The sequence below is a fragment of the Schistocerca serialis genome, chromosome 3, assembly GCF_023864345.2.
Source record: "Schistocerca serialis cubense isolate TAMUIC-IGC-003099 chromosome 3, iqSchSeri2.2, whole genome shotgun sequence".
NCBI classification, from domain to species: domain Eukaryota; kingdom Metazoa; phylum Arthropoda; class Insecta; order Orthoptera; family Acrididae; genus Schistocerca; species Schistocerca serialis.
Window position 1 is genome coordinate 325,329,906 of NC_064640.1, and position 22,618 is coordinate 325,352,523.

At 38.4% G+C, this 22,618-nt stretch overlaps 1 protein-coding gene across 1 annotated transcript in view; it reads right to left on the reverse strand.

The window, feature by feature from the left end:
* Nucleotides 1-17,699, reverse strand: part of LOC126471604 (transmembrane protein 177) — a 47,177-nt gene extending 29,478 nt beyond the window's left edge. Inside the window, exons 1-2 of the mRNA XM_050099841.1 lie at nt 17,467-17,699; nt 16,559-16,787 (exon numbers count right to left, since the gene is read on the reverse strand). Of these exons, the coding sequence (XP_049955798.1) occupies nt 16,559-16,787; nt 17,467-17,621 (384 nt within the window). The 5' untranslated portion in view covers nt 17,622-17,699. The remainder of the gene's footprint in view (nt 1-16,558; nt 16,788-17,466) is intronic.
* Between the last annotated feature and the right edge of the window lie 4,919 nt (nt 17,700-22,618).

The following is a 22,618-nucleotide window of genomic DNA, read 5'->3' on the forward strand; positions in this document are numbered from 1 at the left end:
TGCTGAATGAGGGCAGTCAGGGCAGCAGATTACGTGGGTTGTCAGGAGAGACAGAGATTGCATACCGTGACTGCAAAGTCCAAGTGGACCCGGACGGCAACTGCTTCCAATGGGGTACGAAGTGGGATCCATGTACTAACAATATCCGTACACACCAATGTCCAGACGCCACTGGACTATCCTTTTGTTTCAATAGCGTGAATCTGTTTCAATTGCATTTTTAAGGCTGCTGCCCAAGAAGCTTCTGATGAACAGGTGCCATGTGCATTGTTATTGATTGCTTCTGGAATCTGTAAAGTGACTTTATCACAAAGAAAAGAAAAATTCCTGCTTTTCTGAACCCAGATATTACATTTTATTGGACGTGATAGTTATATTTTTGAAGGTTTTCTTCAACAACCTGGGAAATAGGGATTTTGTCACCACGCCTCTATTCTTCCTTTTCCAATCATCTAGCACATTTCTCCAAGCAAGTTTTGAAGGTCTAAAAAAGGACACATCAGGTGGCTGACACAAATGAGTAGAATTAGGTGGTAGAAGCACAAATTTAATTTCCTGTTTCTGGCACAGTTTAATCACGTTATAAGACAGATGACTCTAGAGATAGCGACCTATAATCACTTCAGGTCCCTCCAATTGCTGGGATTATGGCAACCATGATTCTAACATCGTTAGGTCAAACCAATCACTTTTATTCCTATTATAACCTGCACCAGTTATGTCCTCTTCTGTCCAAGTATCGTAGAGGTGTTTTGCCCTATAAACTGTGTACAGTGGGAGGACTGAGCTGTCGGCAGCTGCTGCTATCACCACACTAATACTTGACTTAGAAATATCCACTATCCTTTCAGAATGTCTTGGGCCTCGCTTCACTATTACTTTCACTTGTCCGCGATCGTCACAAAAGTTTGTCTCATCATAGTTTATAATGTTGGGAGGGAGGGACACCACTCAAGGTCACTTCAAGGTTTTTAAAATAATCAATCACTGTTTCTTGGGTAACTGCTGCCTTTGCCCTCTTCACATTTTCACTTACTCTAACCATTAGTTCTTTCTTTCTTTTCTGAAAAGATTTTACCCACTATGCCCACGTCGACTGTCACAAAATCTTTTTTCAATCCTCCCTGCTCAATTGAGATATGCCTGTACAATATCCCTAGCATCATTATTCTTCAAAGGAAACCCCCATTTTGCACAACACAATAATCCTTCAACCAGGCTTTTTCCCTCACTATTGGTTAATGCTGGTCGGCCGCCCATCTCGTATTTGTACCTTTCCTTGAGTTTGTCATTTAATGCTGTATATGGAACTGCGTATTGCTCTGAAGCTTTCTGGATGCTGATTTGACAGCTTTCACCGTACTTAGAAGAAATTCTGGTTAGTAGTTGGATTTCCATGTTGGTCCCAGAACCTTTGGGTATACTCGCATTATCGGATTCACCCAACAAAAATGCAGTTTTGCAATTAGGCCTGCATAGTGACTGAGCAGTATTAGCAATGAACAAAAAAATGAAACTATATCACTTAAGACATTCATATGCAAGCAATAATATTGCAACTTACCAGTTAGACTTCGGAAGTAACAGGCACCAGCAGAAGTTTCCACACTATTGTGTTGACTAAACGAGTGTAGCACAAGAATCACACACCTACTGACAATGCGATTTTCTGGTTGTGCGCATTCCAACATGCCACTGTTGTAAATAGATTAGTCAAGAATTCACAATAATGGTCAGCTGCAATGTAATTGTTAAAATGCTACGCTCAGTTATCCAAGTGTGGAAAAACCAGCAAATGATCAGATTGACACCACCTGATCAGATTCATCTCATTTTATTGTATTCTCCAGTAGTGTTTGATCAATGAAAATGGAGGGAGCAAACAGCTTATGCATTATGTGCAAAATCATACTTGAAGGTACAATTGTAGTCACAGATTTACTTTCCAAATTATGCCTTCCTAAACTCGTATAAAGATTTCTGCAGGAGCAGTCAAAAGTACTGCATGGGATCTTGCTCAATGATGACAACATACGTACTACCAGGACTGTGAAGACTCACAAATTTCAGGACTCCCTAATGTACACACTTCGACATTCATATTACAGTACCCATTAGGACACATGAGGTTGCTCTCATATGCAGACATTGTTTCAAACACTGGAAGTGCCTAAGCTTGCCTACAATGCAATCCTCTACAAAGTTTGTCCAATACTTTGTGGAGATATGAAGGTAAGTCTATGGAAAAAGAGCTACTTCCTTAAAATCTTTCAAAAATTTTTTTTATTTTTCCTCATACTATCAGTTTCTTTTTGTAATTTGCCTATTCCACTCATATGGTACATGTCCTTAACACATTCTTCTATATATAAACAAAATGTGGCTTCTTTATTATCACCACCTCTGTGAATATGATTCTTACAAATTTTAAAAGTAGCTATGTAGGTGACTCATATAGTAATTACCTTTCTCTGGAGTTTGTTGAATATCAAAAGTAATACTTACCAACCACAAATCCTTCCTACCAACTAAGCTTATACCATGTTAAAATATTTTAATGAGTCAACATAAAACAATTTTGATTCTACTTCAAATTTTGGTGTACTACTTTAAGGTAAAATAAACAAGACTTCAACTGCTACAACTATTTGTCTTGGCATATTAATGCATGTCTGTTTTTCAACCCTGAACTGTATCTTTACGCTCTTTAATGCAGTCTACAAGCAGTTCGCTCAAGGCATTCTTGCCCCCCACCCCAGTTTATGACACATAAAAGTCATCAGTAACATATTTCCTATATTTGGTAGTGGAAGCATGAGCCAAATGCAGATTTTAATGGTTTAATGAACTGAGGAACAAATAATGTCTCTATGAAGAGTGTGATGAGTTCCACAACAACAGATGATAGCGTGAAAAACCATGAGCTGCCACAGATTTTTATTGAACATCACAGCTAGTTTTGGTCTCATATGATGCCATTATCAAATGACACCAAGATCTCAAGAACAAATAAGAAAGATAAGAATGAATTCACAATCTGATACTTGTCAAAATGATGCATGTAAGGCACAGTTTTTATGGAGCATAAGTACAGAAATAGGTAACAAACACAACATAGAAAGTACCTTACATGTTCTGTCTGTTGAGCTACATGAAGTGTCCGATTACAAACTGAGGAATAGAATTTTTACTTAAAACTGAGTTAAGTTGAAAAGTTTAGCATATATGAGCTCAAAATAGTTTAGGTAAGATGCACCAACAGATTGGAGAAAATATGATGTTTCAGAAATTGTGTGTTATATCAGACAGTGTGCTAATGCCACAAGCTAGAGCACCCTCTTGTGCTGACTGGAAATCCTCGCATTGAAGTGAAGGCAAAAAGAAGACAGGTTACAGCCATTCATCTTCCTTGGTTGCTTGTAAGAGCTATTGGTTACTGACTGCTAGACATTACTATCTTCGACTACATCCTTACGCTTGAATTGTTCATCTGACTGAAATTGTTTTCTTTACTGTCACATTTTTTATTTTGAAACTGTACTTGCTTTACATACAGCACAATTATTGGCCTCATGGCATTCTTAAACACGACTGGTAGGAACTGCACCTTGTGCCACTGATTTAGGTAATTATGTATTACTTGTGATGAATGAAGGGAACTTCATGAGCCAAGATCACTAAAAAGCATTGTATTGGAAGACTGGTTTTGACAGAGCTATGCTATCATCATCGGATCTTATGCTTTAAAATTTTTTTTACAATATACTGTGCAATAGTGTTGCAAGTCACTCCACATTGCATATGCACTTCCCTCTCCTATGAAGAGGGCATGAGTCTACAATCATGTCAAATATAAAAGTACTATGCTCGGATACAAACATAACTGTATTGCACCAAATGCAAATGTTCATGCTAACCACCATCTGGCAACTGACAGACGTGGTGTAAATTCAACGACCACCACATACATCCACCAGGTGGCGCTAGGGCATTTGGCTGGATTATTGTCTTGTATATGTCAATGTGTAGTGATCTTCATGGTAGTAGAATGTACATATGCAATTTGAAGTGACTTGCAACACTGACAATAAATTGTAAAACATTTTTTGAAGCATAAGATCCATAATGACAGCACCACTGTCAGAATTGGTCAGCCAATAAAATGCTTTTATAGCGATGTTCAGTTATCACACATTGCAGATCACGCCAAGACTGATGATGTCAGGAATATATATATTACTTACTGAGTTAATTCTGATAAGGTATTTTTCATCTGTTCTTAGGTGATTAGTATCACTTGACTGGCAATGGCCTTATATGGAGTCACAAGTGGTCATGGCTTTAAACAAAAATCAATTACAACTGGGGTTGCAATTTTTGTCAGTATTGAGGAACAGACTATCATTACTGGCAGATCATATTTCAGGAGGAAAAAATGTGCAAATGTTATTGCCACTTACTGAAAAAAGAATATCTGCCCAACTGGTACACCTCTTAGCAAATAACATACCTCAATCCAAAAAGAAAGCTACACTTACCCATTTATACTTTAAAATCTCGTCTTGCTTCCCTTTTTAACAATAAAATCACTTTTCATCAAAATAAGAAATTGTGTAACAAATTCCATCACTATGTTCCATACCATATCTTGAGATATATACTAAAACTGTCTTTGTGCTTGCAGGAGACAAATATTACTATGAATAATTTATTCTATAAAAAGGAAATCCTAGCCCTGAATATTATTACATTCACAAGGACACCAAAATGTACTTACTTTCATCAGGCACAATGCCAGGAAGTGTGACAGTAATACATGTGACAGTACTGAGTGTTGATCTTACTGTTAAAATACCAAGCAAACTATCTCCCTCTGAAAGTAATTAATTTGTGGATAATATATCGTTCCAAAAACCAACCACATCCAGCTTTCAGCACTTACCATGAATGTTAACAGTATATAATCTAAGATTATCGTAATAGGAAATTTTATGGCTACTGCTTTGTCAAAGTGAAATGAATGGAGATACCTTTACAATGTCTTAACAGAAACTACCGTAAATAGACCAACATAAATTGTACCTTACCTTGACAGATTATGTGTATCAGTTATTGTCAATTTATTTTTCCACAAGTTAACCTCGACCTTGAGCTAAACTACAGATCAGTTGGTCACCATAACATCTCATCCTCTGCCACATTTGGTGGCTTCACCGACTAACAATCAAACTGCGAAAGTACACACCAAATGATGTCACCACAGCATACATTAACATTACGTCACTGGTCAAAACTAAAACTATTATCTAATATTCTCCTTGACCAAATTTGCAATACCAGTTTTTTGTTGTGGTTCTGTTGACTGCTCTAGATTTTGTCTGTGTGATTTTTGGGTTACTATTTGTTTTGGTATGTCTTCATTATTAGGCTTGTAGTTTTCCTTAGTCTGGTCTCACCCAAAACCCACTAATCAGTGCAGATATCCCTTTAGTTATACGTTGTTTCTGCAATTAAATATTTTTTCATATCTGGAAAATTTTCTGCAGCCAGGATGATAACTTGGCATTTTCATTTTATTTCACAATCATCTGTCTTGACAATCTTGCCATCATCATCAGATCTACAACGTAAAAAAGTGAAACCATTACATAGAGAATATATCACTGTGTACAAACCTGTATATCGCTGATAAGAAGCACATTAGCATTAGTTTAAATGCCATCGGAAAGATTTTATTAGGATGCATACATGCAACTAATACAATGAGAACACTTCACACTCATAAGAAACACCACTACATTGGCTTGTAAAAGACATAAAAAAGAACATATAAAATATCCATTGCACCAACTGTGTGCCCAAGATTGAAGGTGAATAAATGGAATGTGGAGTCATGGCCCAATGACGTAACAGGAAAAATTAAATGGGCTGGCAACCTAAGGCAGAGTGAGCCATTACATGATTATTCAATAGGTGGTGTATGTGTGCACGTCAGTACTTGACATTCTCACAGACACACACTGAAGAATCATTGACATTCTTACACTAGAGAAGCATTACACCACGGGATCCAAAACATACCATATGATACACCGAGAACTTAACATCCATAGAGATACCAACCTTTAAAGCAAAAACTGCTAGTGTGAATGGTCAAACACACTTCATATGCTAATACGGTATGCCATGGTTTGCACACCACAGCATGGATGACAATGTACAATCTCACAGACCAGAAATCCACGCACACAACAAAACCTTTCCATACAGGTGAAACAAAGAGATCACCACAGAATAGATTGGGTCATAACAACCACTGTGCTGGGTACTCAATTATGTGTCACATTCATTAAAATTTACAGTTACAAAAACACTTGCTGTGTGTATGTAAAAGTAGCACTAGATGACTTAGGAATGTGGGCTTGAGATGAACACAGCAAGTGTGTATGTGTAGTCACTACCAGTAACAGTTGACCAGTTTGCACACACTGCTCATGGTTGAGTCCAAATATTTTTCTTATGACAGTAACAGGGTGTGTTTCCTCTGATTTTATAATCATGCTCCCTGTTGCAAGTGCTTCCTATTTGCATAGATTACTCTTTTTACTGCATTACCCAATTGTTAATGATCTCCTCAGCACATACTGTGCTCAAATCAATGTTTCTTGTATGTATAGATTATACTAGTCCACTGCATCACCTATATTGCAATGATCTCCAATGCACATGCTGTGCTGATATCATAGGTTGAAAGTTAGACACTGTCATTCACATAAGACATACGTTTTCCACTAGCTGAACTAGTAAGTACCATTTTTAAATTATTGTTTTGTAACCCATCCTCACATAATCCACTTATTACAGCACATGTAGGTTTCACAGTTGACATGTCTGCACAGTGTCTTGGTCAAACATTGGTATATTGCCCCATGTGGGCTGTTGTCACCCGGTTACATATTTCAGTACCTATAGATATTGTTTCCAATTTGGTGCCCTTTCCTCTTATAGAATATGTCTTATTCCAAGCAATGTCTAATGACAAGTAATCCATGATCTTTATCTTAAAATACAGAGGCTTATTATTATACACTTTCAATCAATATTGTAGTACAATAAGAACGTGGAACGCACCTGAGTTGGTTTGGTTTCACCTGTCATGGTATCTACCAATTCAGAGCTGTGTGAATGATGTCATATTATGTACACTGGTGTCCAAAATTAAAGCAACAAACAGAAACTTAGCAAGGTTGCACTTATATTGCCAGAAAACAGTATAAACAGGTGATACTAAAGTAGAAAAAAATTTGAAGGATACTTAAGTTAACCAAGTCAACATGTGTAATGGTAGACATCATTGTTCTTTTTTCCAACTTAACAGATTAGCACACACATTCCTATATCTGGTTAATATGCTCAGGACAGGTTGCGACCACTTCTGGCAACCATACAGACATTGATGGAGTATGCTGTGAATGATGTCATCAGTCTCATGCTGAGGCAATAACACCAATTCTTCCTGTAGCACTGATCACCAGTTTTGGAGAGTAGGTGGTGCATGCTGATGTGATGCAACCTATCTCCCTAGTACATCTCGGACATGCTCTATGGGATTCAAACTGGGAGAGTGAGCAGCCCATAACATTTGTACAATATCTTCCATTTCTAAGCAAATATCAGCCACACGTGCTCTATAACATCACGTATGAGCCCACAGCACTTCGCAACAACTGCACATGAGGTCCCAAGATCTCATCACAATACCTGACAACAGTTAAACCTTGCCAACTCAACTGTAAAATTTCATGACTGGGTGTTCGAAAGGTAAAAATAAAGCTTTCCCTCCAGATGCGAGTATGTTGAGAATCACTCACGAAACCAAACTGCTACTCTTCTGTGAAAAGAACATTGCCCCACTGTTTGACTGTTGAAGCAACATGTTGACGACTCCACTCTACACGTTCCCTTCTATAAAGACATGCTAGAGGTACACTTACACCAGGTCTGACAGTAAAGGTCACTCTGCTGAAGCCTTCTGTACACTGTTTGCCTCGATTCAACAAGCCCAGTGAATGCTGCAAGGTCAGATGCCAGTTGCCGTGCTGTACTAAGGTGGTAGTGTTGTGTCCTTACAGCCAAATAACGATCCTCTCTTTCTGATGTCATATGTGATTGGTCCCTCCCTGGCTGTCAGGATACAGTTTGGGTCTCTATAAACTGTCTCTACATCTGAGGAGAAAAAACAAACAAACAAACAGAAAAATTCACAAAAAGTCATAGGGCCACATCAGTTTGCAATCTCCTGCTTCCATTCTCCATATGGTCCTCCACTGCAGAGTGTCTGGTAGGTGTCTTCCCTGTGCCATACAGCACTGTCTGTGCCCACAGTGATTGTGGATGTGACACTATCCAGCAAAAACTACCCTGCCTGGTAGGTGACAAGATGTCATCGTGGGTGTGGTTGTCTGTTGACCGGAATGGCATCTACCAGGAGAACGCAATCATACGGACATCTGGTATGATTATGCCCTGAGTTAGATGTAGGATAAGGAAGTATCAGTTTGCTGCTTTAATTTCGGTCCCAGTATGGTTGGTGTCACACACGCTAGTGTTTTAATGATTTGTTTTTCCTTCATAAACACAGGTTAGTAATATTGGTTTTTAGTCTACTAGTAGTACAAGTTTTCATGCTGTAGGTTCTTATGCTAAGTTATGTAGTTAGTTGGTTGGTTGGTTGCGTGTTCCATTGATCAATCATGCGGTACGGTAGCCGTTATGATGTGGAACGTGTCAAGTGCAAAAGAAATGCACACATATATATAACAATACAGAGTTAAAGATTAATGTTTCTATTATTTACTCCATTCCCTTAAATGGCACATAATGCATATACTATATTTATGGATTTATTTATTCCTATTCAAGAATTCATCTATGGTCTAGAAGGAGTTGTCAAGGAGATATGATTTCAATTTATTTTTGAAGCTATTACTGCTGTCTATCAGACATTTTATTTCATCTGTTGTCGAAAATTTTTATAGCAGGATACCAAGGATAGGTTGAGTAAAGGATAGTGTTAGTCTTTTTTTTCTGTTATTATAATCATGGATGTCAAACCAGGAGAGCAAGCAGCCCATAACATTTGTACAATATCTTCCATTTCTAAGCAAATATTAGCCACACGCGCTCTACAACGTCGAGCATTATCATCCATCAATATGAAGTCTGAGAACAACTGCACATGAGGTCCCAAGATCTCATCATGATACCTGACAGCAGATAAACCTTGCCAACTCAACTGTAAAACTGTTGCAGCTTACTTACGTTTCTGTGGCTTCAATAGATCCCTGTCAATCCATGTGTTTGGTTACCAACAGTGTGTGCTATTTTTGTCTACAAATGTGTGCATACATTGTATGCAAGTGTCTGAATACAATGGCCTGTTAGTAAGACAAGTTGGTGTTGGTTATTTGATACTGCTACTCACTGAATTATTTATAAATGCAGTGTTTCTTGTCTGTCATTTCCATCTCATTGGTTATAGGTTATTACAGCCTGTAAACTTGTGGCAGTTTCCATTAACATTTGTTACAGTATATTTCTGTAAAAGTTCTCTGTATATCTGTAGGACCCACTTTTCAAATAAGTTTGTTTCTAATTTTTGGAATTTTTATAGGCTTTTGAAAAATATCTGAAACAGTTTTTTAAGAAAAGGTGAAAAATGGTAAAAAGCTTTTGCAATTGCACTAAAAAGTGTTTTTGTATTTTTTGTTTTTGTAATTTTAAATTCTAATGAATGTGATGTCTATGGTTATGTACTTATGCACATATGACCCAGACCGTCCTCTGGTGATCTGGATATTCCACCTGTAAGAATCTTGTACATGTGGATTTTTGATCTGAGGGATCATATTTTGATTATGTCATACACAATATGGTGTACAAATAATGGTATACTGTACTAGCATATGATGCCATTCACTCTAGTGATGAAAGTTTTTGCCTTAAATTAGTACCTATATGGATGTCAAGCACTCAATCCTACAGTATATTTTGGATCCCACGGTGTAATGATTCTCTAGTGCAGTTTTTTTTAAGAATTTCAATTGAGGATTCTCCAAGTTTACCATTGTAAGAATGCCAATTACTGATATATGCACTCATAGGCCACCTGTTAACCAATCATCTAATGGCTCACTCTGCTGTAGCCTACCTGCGATGTCGTTTGGCCATGACTGGCATGTTCCATTTGATCACCTCCACTCTTGTGCAATGGGTATTTTACATAGTTTTTTCTAGGTCTTTGACAAACCATTAATTGGTGGTGTTTCTTATGAGTGGAAAGTGTTCTCATTGAATTGGTGGTATGTATGCACGTTAAGAATTTTCCAAAGGTATCAAAACTAATATTTATGTACTTGTTATCACTGGTATACAGGTTTGTAGACAGTGACAAATTCTCCTTGTAATGGTTTTACTTTTGGTATGTTGTAGATCCGATGATGACAGCATGACTGCCAAAATAGGTCACTGCAAAATACAATGAAAATGTCAAGTGATCTTGATATAAAAAATGTTTAATTACAGAAACAACATATAACTAATGGGATAATCACATTAATTGGGGGTTTGAGTGGGGGCAAACTAAATAATACTACAAGCCTAATAATGAAGTCAAACCAAAACAAATACAAACCCAGAAATTACGCAAATAAAATCCTCAGCAGTCATCAGAACCACAATAGAAAAACTGAAATCACAATTGGGTCAAGTAGAATATTTGATACTATGTGTTGGTTTTGACTAGTAACGTAATTTTAATGACTGCTGTGGTGACACAGCTTTAGGTGTGTATTTTCGCAGTTGAATAGTTAGTTGGTATCAACACTGAACTGGGGGGGGGGGGGGGGGGTACATATTGTGGACAGAGACCAATATGTAGCTTCTCAGGGTCAAGGTTAGGTGGACGGTGGCAGTTTGGTTTTGAGTTGGCAAAGCCAACTAATGTGAAAGCAAACACCAGGTCATGGTGACATACTGCTCAGTAGGTTAGCCTGTTTGAAAGAATCGTTTCACAAGCAGCACTCAAGAGGTCCAATAAATTACTAACATCACTCTCAAACAATTTAGATACTTAAACATCCCACACTGGAGAGCACCACTACATACTCCAACATTCCCCTTACAAACACGATCCATTTGAAATGTGCTGCACCACCATGACATCACACAATACACTTACATCACGAGTCGGAGCAGACAAGTGATACTGCAAACTTTGGTTCACTCTTGTTTTGCATGGATACTAAGGTCCTTGAGCTTTCTTGAGCAGAGTGTCAGAGTTGCTTGAAAAGTGATGTTAACAGGCCAGAGAACAAAGGAGGACGAGCTTCTTGCTCCTTTTTAAATATCAGTGCACACATTAAAGAGCAATGTGGGCACCATCTCGTATTAGCAGCATGATATGACTTAAAAAAAAGCGTTGAAGGTGACGGTTTACAGCAATATCTGTTAAGACACTGTAAAGTCTTCTCTCTCTTTCATTTAACCTTGACAAAGCAGTAGCCATAAAATTTCCAAATATGATAATCTTTGGTCATGTATTGCTCACATTACTCAAAAATTCTAAAAGTTGGATACGGTTGGTTTTTGGAATCTCACATTATCCACAAATTCATTAAATATAGAGGGACATAGTTGCTTAGCATTTAAACATTAAGATCAATTCTCAGTATCGCCACATGTATTGCTGTCAAAAATATTTGGTGTTGTGCCTTCTCGAAGTAAGTACATTTCAATGTGCTTGTGACTGTAATAATATTCTGAGCTACATTTCCTTCTTATAGAATAAATTATTCATAGTAAGATTTGCCTCCTACAAGTACAGCAGCAGTTTTAGTATGTATCTCATAATATGGAATGGAACAGTGTGATGGAATGTCTCGTCACACAATTTTTTATTATGATGAAAAGTGATTTTATTGTTAGAGAGATGCAAGACCTGATTCACTACGCGTGTTAAACGTATAAATTGGTATGTGTAGTTTTCCTTTTGGACAGAGGCATGTGATTTGATAACAGCTGTATTAGTTGTGCAGATGTTCTTGTTTCAATAAGTGGCAATAAGTGTTGCACTTACTTGTCCTGAAATATCATCTGACAGTAATGACAGTCTATCTCTCAATACTGACAAAAATAGCAACCCCAGTTGTAATAGATTTTTATTTAACACAAAGACCACATTTGACCTCATACAAGGGCATTCTAAAGTGATATCAGTCACATAAGATCAAGTGAAAGATACTTTACAAAATTAATTCAGTTGGTGTGTAAGTAACACACAAATAGCTAAACCTGTGGTAAAGGTACAGTTTTTAGTAGTCACGTGTAAGAACAGCACGAGGTTAATAATTTTCCTGTATGTAGAACAAAGTACAGTATCTCATAAAATAGCAAGTATGATGGTAAGAACAGCCATTTAATCACATGAACTACTTAAGTGTATGGAAGTAATCGAAGATAGTAATGTCTCACTCTCAGTGACCAATAGCTCTTACAGACAACCAAGGAATATGAGTGGCAGTAGCCTGTCATCATCTTGCCTTCACTTCAATCTGAGTGTTTCCAGTCTGCACAAGAGTGTGCTTTAGCTCATGGCATTAGCACACTGGTATAACGCATAACTTCTGAAAAGTTATATTTTCTCTTACCTGGTGGTGCATCTTACCTGAACTATTTTGAGCTAAAATACTTCACACTTCTGAATTTATTAATTTCATTAATTCAGTTCCAATTAAAAACTTATGCACGAAAGACTGATCGCTCACTACAAACATGTGCAATCTATTTGGTTGCTGCATAAGTTCATAGTATTTTTTTTCCATAAGTTTAATAAACACAACAGATACATGTAACCGACACTTTAGTCATCAATAATATATTCTCCTTCATTATTTACAATAGTTTGCCAATGCTGGGATGACTTGTTTTTTGTCAGTCTATCAGAATGCGGATGGACGTTAGTGTGGAGTAGCATCACTTCACGCAGTTTTCCAGGTTACTGTTCCTTTGTTGCATCTGCACATCATCTCAGTAGCCGAAAATAAATGTCAGGAGTGTTGGTTACATCTCAGGGAATCAATTCGTAGTATACCACACACACACTTTTCCACCAGATGCATAACATTACCTTTTGTGGGTGCGTGCAGGACTTTGCATGGGGAATTGCTGTTTTGTTTGGGCTCAACCATTCCTTTCTTTCCTTATGTTAGCATAAAGACATAATTTCTTGTCACCAGTAATGATGCTGGATAGGAATTGTTGGCACTGTTGATGAGCCAATTGATGACGAGCAAGCAGAGATGTACACCACCTGCTGATTTTTGTGATTCTGGCTTGGCTTGGAGCCACAACCTTCCCCTTCCACATTGCATGCAAATGTCTCACGGTGGAAGAATCATTACAGTTCACATTTGCCAGTTCTTGAGTACACTGACATGGGCCATTGTTGATTAATGTGTTTCAATCATGTTCATCTCATCAAACCCCAAATTGGCGCGCGTGTGTGTGTGTGTGTGTGTGTGTGTGTGTGTGTGTGTGTGTGTGTGTGTGTGAGAGAGAGAGAGAGAGAGAGAGAGAGAGAGAGAGAGAGAGAGAGAGAGAGAGAGAGAGAGAGGGGGGGGGGGAGAGGGGGGGGGAGGGAGAGAGAGAGAGAGGGGGGGAGGGGGGAAGGGAGGGAGTGGGGTGGGGTGGGGGGGTCTGAGTGTTATGTGGTGTATTGGGTTCATTGGAGCTTTAATGCTGGCAGAGTGGAGTATTGGCAGTCTCTGTGACTTAAGGATTGAAATTGTTTTCCGTGAGTTATCAATTTTTCTTTTTTTGGGTGTGTTTGTGTTTTCGATTGGTGTTATTGGTTTTCTGTTTGTGGTGCAGTTTAATTTATTGTGTAGCTTCTCTTGTTAGGTACGGATATGACAATCAAGTTCAATAGCGCAAGGCTGCAGGCGGAGATAGGGGGAGGACATGATGTCCTTGATCAAGTTTCTGCAGATGCTTGCATTAATAGCAGAGATTGTCAGATGTAGTGTCTGCTGAGAAAATATGAGGCTGGCGAGAGTTCCATCATCTTGGACCTGGGACGGGTACATGTTTTGGTGTCGGAAGGACAACCTTTGGTGTTCCATGAACGTGGCACCTGGTTCGAGAAATCCAGGTTGGCCACGAGATTGTTTTGATGACTTACTATATTTGTTATAGGTCCTCTATTAGTTTTTGTGCACATGAAACTGGAGTGAGTGGGAGTATGGTGTTACACTGGTTTTCTTTTTGTAGGGAAATGTGTCCTGAGTATGTGAAGTATAGGGGTATGTTGGGTGGACCGGGGGTATGGTTTGAGATAGACAAATCACAGTTTGGGAAGAGGAAGTCTCTGGTTGGTTTATGGGTGTGGGTTTTTTTTTTTAGGGGGGGGGGGGTATGCCGACTGTGTTTTGAGGGTTTTGGAGGAGCGTACTAACAGGCAATTGGTGGAGTCAATTGAAGAGTGTATTTAGAAGGGTAGTCTGTAGTTTCAGATGCTGTTTCATTATACAGGGTTGAGGAAGAGGGTTATGATCATTTAATTGTAAATCATAGTTTACAGTTTAAAAATTACAAACTTGGGGAACGTATTAATACAATAGAGTGGTTTTGGCGGGTGGTTAAATCAGTCAGAGGGAGGAGGAAGAGGTGCTCTTCTAACTTGCAATCTCATTTAGATGAGTATTGCTGGCAGAAGAACGTCCCTGGGCATTATCGTATTTTTCTGAGGGTAGTGAGTAAGCTGTACAGGCCAAGGGTGGTTAGTTGACGGGGGTTAAGAGAGGTTAGTTGACGGGGGTTTGGTGTGTGTGTGTGTGTGTGTGTGTGTGTGTGTGTGTGTGTGTGTGTGTGTGTGTGTGTGTGTGTGTGCGTGCCTGGGATAGTTGTGGAAACTGATGAGTCAGATTTCGGGAAGTGAAATTGGGGAAGGTGGTGGGGGGTGGAGGGGAGTTGTGGATACTTGTAGGGTTAATCCCCCGCACTGAAGAGAGGGTGACTATTGTTTTTGATTCTTTTGCTTCATATAGGGATCTGAGGGAAGGGTGACAACCAATTAACTGTAAATCATAGACTAGTTTTTTTTTTTTTTTTTTTTAATTTTGAACCTGAGGTGTGTATTAATAAAAGCTCCTGGAGGTGGCGAATTCAAATCGGTTTCAGAAAGGATTAAGACTGGCTCCCCTGCCTTACAGTTTCATTGGATGAGTTGTTCGGACCGTCCCCATCAAAAGCTCTCAATTTCTAGTAGGTGATATATTAGTTTCTATATTATTTTAAATATTTTGTACAAATAAATTATTGTTGTGTGTACGTTATGTTTGCCCAAGTGACATCATGCTTGCCATATTGGATTTAGATGAGTCTGAGGCACTGACACCCCGTTGCAAACACTTCAATATTTCTGACTACTAAAACCTGGATTTCAGAATGTCTGTCAAACTTGATATGTGATATCCTAGGATTAAGATTCATTTCTCTGCAAATAATATCTTCTAAAGATTATTGAGTCTCAATAATTGACAAATTATGAAAGAATGAAGGAGATACAATACAAAGAAATGGAGGATGCAAGTTAATCCCATCTCTCACTGGGAAGCCACAAAAACCTTCAAATACACAATCATGGCTTCTCCTCATGCTATTCAAACTTATTGAAGGACATGAAATGAATTTGACAGTCAATTTTTGTGAAATTTCTGTCATGGATGCACCAAGTGGGACTAAGAATAGTTCACACATCATCAGCTCTAGAGCAGTCACTATGGCAAGATTAGTGCTAGTCATATTAGTGACTAGCTAAAAAATTTTAAAGATGTAGTTCAAAACTCTCGTTACACTTCTGTGTGTTGATTTTCTAATTGTTCCAATTTTTCTGATGAAGTTTGTCATCTTCACAGAAAATAAATGGTAGGCTACTATTTTCTTGTCTAACATTGTTATCAATAATACAGTAGCATTTATGAAAATGATTCGAAGTGGGGCTATAGATAATATAAACAACAGTAAATTGGGGAAGAAACAGTTACTGATTAGGAGCTCGGGCCCAGACACACAAAACGTTACTTTGGATTAAATACATATAAAGCCAAAAGTATTGAAGAATATGATACAGCCCATTCAACTTCTATCTGTGATGAAAAATAAATAAATAAATACTATCAACCAATATGGAAACTGACATACAACCATGTGAATTCTATCAAAGTATCAGGATACAAGTGGTAAAACAAAGGTAATGGATGGGGGTGTACTTGTTATAAAGAACTTCAAGTATATTATGAACTTCAAATTACTCATAGTTTAACAAGTATATGAATACGGTTCAAGAGAGCCAAAACTGACTTGTAGCTACAAGATTTTTCATTTTCAACTAAAATGGAGTAGGCATATATGTTGTACTCTGCCATTGCGTACTACTGTCCCCAAAGTAACAATTTTACTACACCAACAACAAACTGGATAGAGCTGATATGTTACTTGCCTTAATGACTGTCTTGTCCACTTGATCTACAGAGGAATAATGGAAAAATGATGGTATTCCAACAACTGCCCCTTGTTTAGTGTATGTTGATCCTGCATGAAATGTGTCAAAACCATACACAGTAAACGGCTTTATTAATGATCTTTCGTTTGAAGAGACTTTCATATCATCCATTACTACCTGAAAACGTTTCAAGACGTCTTCTGGTATAGGGACTGCTAGGCCATGCCTGAAAAATGCAATATACCTGTCAGCTAACATTCCACAAAATCAAATCACGTTAAAGAACTTGCACGTATATGTAGTAAAATGCAGACACTACATAAAAAAAGAGCACTTATTGACATTGTTGATACCCAAAATAAAAAACACCTTTATTACAAGTTACCCTATAACGCAACGTGTAGATGCCTTCCCATTTCATTTACTGGATATCATGCTAAGAAATCGGTGTCTCATCTAAACGCCACTTAAAATATAGCTCGCCCTTCAATACTGTAAACAATGATTCAAAACATTTTTGACTTATATAAGTATTTAAGATAAGAGAAGTTTCTATACAGAATGTATTTTCTAAGGCTACGCTAGTTACTCTAGTACTACTGTAATTTGTACTTTCCCACGCAGAAACAAAATTATCTCTGTTTACGCTGGTACTTGCTGAGACTGAAATTCCTTTCTTTTACATGTCTAACCATTAGATGCAAAATGAGTTTTTTTCGTTTGAAGTGTGTATGAGACTTTGTTAAAAAAAAAACGTTATTTTCTGCAACTCTAATTTCCACACACAACGAATCACAGCTGGGCATCCCTAACGGTGTGAAAAAAGGTCCAAGACGGGGAATATTAATACAGCCTAGAGCTCAAAATACCTAATTCCAAAAGTGGCAACTAAAGTGAATAGTCACCTGTATAACTGCATAAACTCTCGAAAATCATCAAGAAAAAATGTATTTGGAAAATAATTGATTGACATGAAACTCATTCCGGCAGTAAATACTCCTGCAAAAACTACTTTACGCCCCACTGGCGTCGTAAACCATGCTAAACGTCTGGCTATCATTTCATAAAGTTCCTTCGCCTTAGCAGAACTCGTCCACCTCCTTGCGCTCCCGTTGCCTTTCACATGTCAACAAACCAAAGTTTAACTTCACAGTTTACACCAGTGATCTCAAGCTAGCCATCAAAGATATGTGTCGCTACAAGCATTTACAGACGAGTAGCTCCGCAAAGCAGATGATCACGGCCGCCTGTATTAGAGGCCGGAGGACTGAAATGTGGCAACGTTACGTTAAGGCCTACCGCATGGCTGTGGCTATAAGGCAGCGAACGGAAGCAGCTGTTTACGTACTTTCGCGGTGTCTGTTTTATCCGACATTACAGTGTAATTATGCTATACTGGACTCTGCAAAAATTATAGCAGGTAGTCGTGACTACAGTAGAAGATATAACACAATGTAAGTATACAATTCTGTGAAGTTTGTAGTGTTTTTACATGTATATGTGCAAGTGTGCTACGTGAACGACTTTCGTCTACACAATTGCAACAAAAGTTCTACTATATTCTAGATACAATTCGAAAATAAAGTTTTGAATTCATAAGGTTAATATCAGAATCTTCTCCTAAGTGATTTGTGTTAATATTATGAATATTTCTACACATTTGATTCTATTGTATACTTGTGTTTCGTGATGTCCAAGCAGTAGAAAAAACCAGTCCACTTAAATTCTCATTTGCTATTTTTACATAATAGTATTTTGATGTAAGATGTTAGCAATTAATGCATCATTCTATTTGCAGATGCCAGAAAAATGTTGTGTTCCTGGTTGCAACAGCAACTACAAATCCAGCAATGAAGAGGGTTACATCTCAGTGTTCAGATTCCCTACTGAAGAGGAAAACAGAAAACGATGGACAAGAAATATCCCCAGAAAGGACTCGACTCCATCAAATATAAGTGTTGTTTACATTAAACATTTTGAAGAAAGTGACGTATCAAGAGTGGAGACTTACAAGGATTCTGATGGGAACTGTCACGAGTTTCCTCGTCAAAGACCAGCTTTTACCAGAAGCTGTGCCAAAAATATTCCCTGGGTTACCATCGTATTTAAGTAAGGTGCAGCCTCCAAGAAGGTGTTTGTCATGTTTGTCATTTATATAGGAAGGAATATAATACATTCCAAATAACAGACTGAAATAATTGCAAGTCTGCAAATAATGTTAGTAAGCAACTCACAAAATTGTTTGCTGAACTTGTATATCCAAATCCCGGGTAAGAAACGTCATAATATGAAGAACATGTGAGTTATTGAAAAGTTCATCGTTGCAAGGAAACGAGATTAAAATGCGTAATTCCGACATAAAGTCGGCGTAATACTGCGAGAAATTAGCTTTTCTAGGTTACTGTCTCATATATAGGGACCACATCTACAAAAAAAGTGATTGCGTATTTATATCTGACACTTCTCCACTCGACGAAATCTAAACTTTAGTCTCGGCCTAGCTGGTCACGCTAGCCGGCCTACTGACGTCACAGGCTACGTCGTTGTCAGCTTGACGACTCCGGCCTCTTATACAGGCGGCCGTGAGATGATGCCAATGGCCGATATTTAGTTCCTTGGTTTTCATGTTCTGTCACAAATTCTCATACAGAAATAGACTGGATCAAGTTTTTTTGGGACTGGCAGCAGCGTGATATGCCGCTCTGCATCCTACAGAATAGTTATAAACAAAATTAGGAGATATCATAAAAATAAAAACAGGCGTTAAACGGTGACTGATTAAAAGCGGAACAAGGCGAAAATTTGCAAAGAGAATATAAAAACAAAGGGTAGGTGATGCTGATTAAAACACATAGTAAATAGACAGATACAATTAAAAAAAACACGGCAACATTCTGGTTTCTGTTCGCAACAGTTTAAAAACTGAACATGCACTTGAAATAGCACTGTAGAGGACACATGATGGCAGAATGAGGGGGGGGGGGGGAAGGATCCGGACCGATGAAGGGAAAAAAGGGGGAGGAGAGGAAAGGAAAAAAGGGGGGAGCCGATGGAGGGAGATGACACAGGAAAAGGGGGGTCAGGGTGGACACGAGAAGGAGTGGGGAAGGTAGTGGAAGGACGTGATCAAGGAGGTTAGAATCTATTCAGTCTATCCTTGAAAGAACGGAAATAACACGGGGTCTAGCAATATCCTCAACACGCTTTCTGAGGTCTAACCAAGCGACCAACGAAAAATCGGGGTGGAAGGCCAATGGAAAAGCACTATGTCTCACCCACGGGCAGGTTTAACTTTGTAAACTGCGTTACACATGCATTATATTCTCGCTTCGTTTCTGCATGTTTGAAGTTATCAGCAAATTCAATTTCTGGTCTATTTTTAGTTTCCTGTCTAGCCACATCTTCTAAAATACTGACATATTCGGAAATAAAAAATCAAGTAGCAGTGACAAGCGAGGAGTATAAACGTTGTAATTTTAGGTGTACTTTCGTTTAGATGGGCCATATTTTACGGCAACACTTACCCTCAACATTGCTGCAATGTATGCCCAGTAGACTGTAGTTTTTCATTATCGCTGGACAATATTGCTTATGTTGCAGGCCTTTGCAGGTAGCTGCCGACACACTTTCGAGGGTTTGCCTAAGGCGGAGAATATTTCGTATTGCAGGACAATATGTGCATCTGTCCTTGTCTATAAATGGTTCTCTCTCGCTCTCACCTTTGTTGTCTACTTCTCTCACTGACAGCGCGAATACCATGTGCATGTAGATAAAGCCACATATTTTGTAGTTGTTTGTTGTGTACAGAAATGGAGAAGTGGACAAACGAGGTAACTATGAATATTATGAATGCAATTTATCTACGACCAGAGCTACTGGACGTGGAAGTTAATGTATATAAATATTGCAATCTGTAAAAACATTTGGCAAGATGTTGCCAATGAGCTCAGACTCACGCTTGATAAAGCATAGAAATAATTCAGAAGTCTTTAAATCTATGCCAAATGTGAAGCAAAAGCGTTGCATAGGAATTGTGAAAGTGCAGGTGGGTCCTCACCCACATATGATGGTGTGAGTTTCATATTATCAATAGACATATCGGAAGTAGGAGTTGGTAATGTAAACAGTGTTGCGTGCTCACCGAATTGTCCTTTTTCTGTATTGTGACTATTGGATCCCCTCCCCCCCCCCCCCCCCCCCCCATGAACCATGGACCTTCCCATTGGCAGGGCATCTTGCATGGCTCAGCGATACAGTGATATCACAGGTGCAACCACAACAGAAGTGTATCTGTTGAAGACCTTCCTGAGCTGATACTGTGAACAGCGGAAATCAAGGGGAAACTACAGCTATAATTTTTCTCAGTGGTATCCAGGTCTACTATATGGTTAAATAATGACATCCTCTTGTGTAAAGTGAAGCTTGGTGGCAGAAGGAACAGGACTTCTGGTCACATGAATACAAGGCTATAAATACAAAATAAAATTGGGGGTAATGCATGAGTAAGTTTAATGATGAATAAGAAAATAGGAATGTGAGTCAGCTACTATGAGCAGCACAATGAACACATCATTTAATGCAAGATACATATGAAGCCTCGACCCACCGCAGTAGTGCGAGTTTATATGGCAACTAACTCCACAGATGTTGAAGGGACTGAAAAAATGTGACGGGATAAAAGAAATCCAGATAGTCAAGGGAGACGAATATTTAATAGTGGTGGGGGACTGGAATTCGATAGTAGGAAAAAGAAGAGAAAGAAAAATAATGGGGGAATATGGACTGGGGAAAAGGAAAGAAAGAGGAAGCTGCCTGGTAAAATTTTGCACAGAGAATAAGTTACTCCTTGCAACCACTTGGCTTAAGGACTATGAAGGAAGGTTATATATATGGAAGATACCTGGAAGTTTCAGACTAATTGTATAATAGTAAGACAGACATTCCGGAAACAGATTTTGAACTGTAAGACATTTACAGGGGCTGATGTGGACTCTGACCACAACTTATTGGTTAGGAAATGTAGATTAAAAATGAAAAAAAATGCAAAAAGGTAGGAAATTTAAGAGATGGGGTCTGGATATGCTGAAAGAATCACAGGTTGTTGAGAGTTTCAGAGTGAGTATTAGGCACTGATTGACTGTGACAAGGGAAAGAAATACAGCAGAGGATAAATGTGTTGCTTCGAGAGATGAAATAGTGAAGGCAGCAGAGGATCAAATAGGTAAAAAGACAAAGCCTAGAAGAAATCCTTGGATAACACAAAAATACTGAATTTAATTGATTAAAGGAGAAAATATAAAAATGCAGGAAATTAAGGAAGAGAAAGGGAATAGAAATGTATAAAATATGAGATTGACTGAAAGTACACAGTGGGTAAGCAAGAATATCTAGTGGACAGATTCAAGAATTTAGAAGCTCGTATCACGGGGGGAAAGACAGATACGGCCTACAGTAAAAATTAAAGAGGCCTTTGGAGAAAAGAGAGGAAACTGTATAAGATCAATAGTTCTGAGAGAAAGCCAGTCCTAAGCAAAGAAGAGGGAGCTGAAAAATGGAAGGAGTGTATAAAGGATCTACATAAGGGAGATGTACTTGAAGGCAGTATTATGCAACCAGAAGAGGACATAGATGAAGATAAAATGGGAGATGTGATACTGCAAGAAGAATTTGACAAAGCATTGAAAGACCCAAGTCGAAACAGGACCCCAGGTTTATGTCACATTCTGTCAGAATTACTGACAGCCTTGAGAGAGCCAGCCATGACAGAACTCTTCCATTCGTTGTGCAAGATGTATGAGAAAGGTGATATAACCTCAGACTTCAAGAAGAATATAATAATTCCAATTCCAAAGAAAGCAAGTGCTGACAGGTATGAGTGTTACTGAATTATCAATTTAATAAATCATGGCTGCAAACTACTAACACCAATTCGTCACAGAAGAATGGAACAACTGGTACAAGCTGACCTCATGGAAGACCAGTTTGGATCCTGGATATTTATAGGAACACATGATGCAATACCAACCCTGTGATTTCTCTTAGGAGATAGGTTAAGGA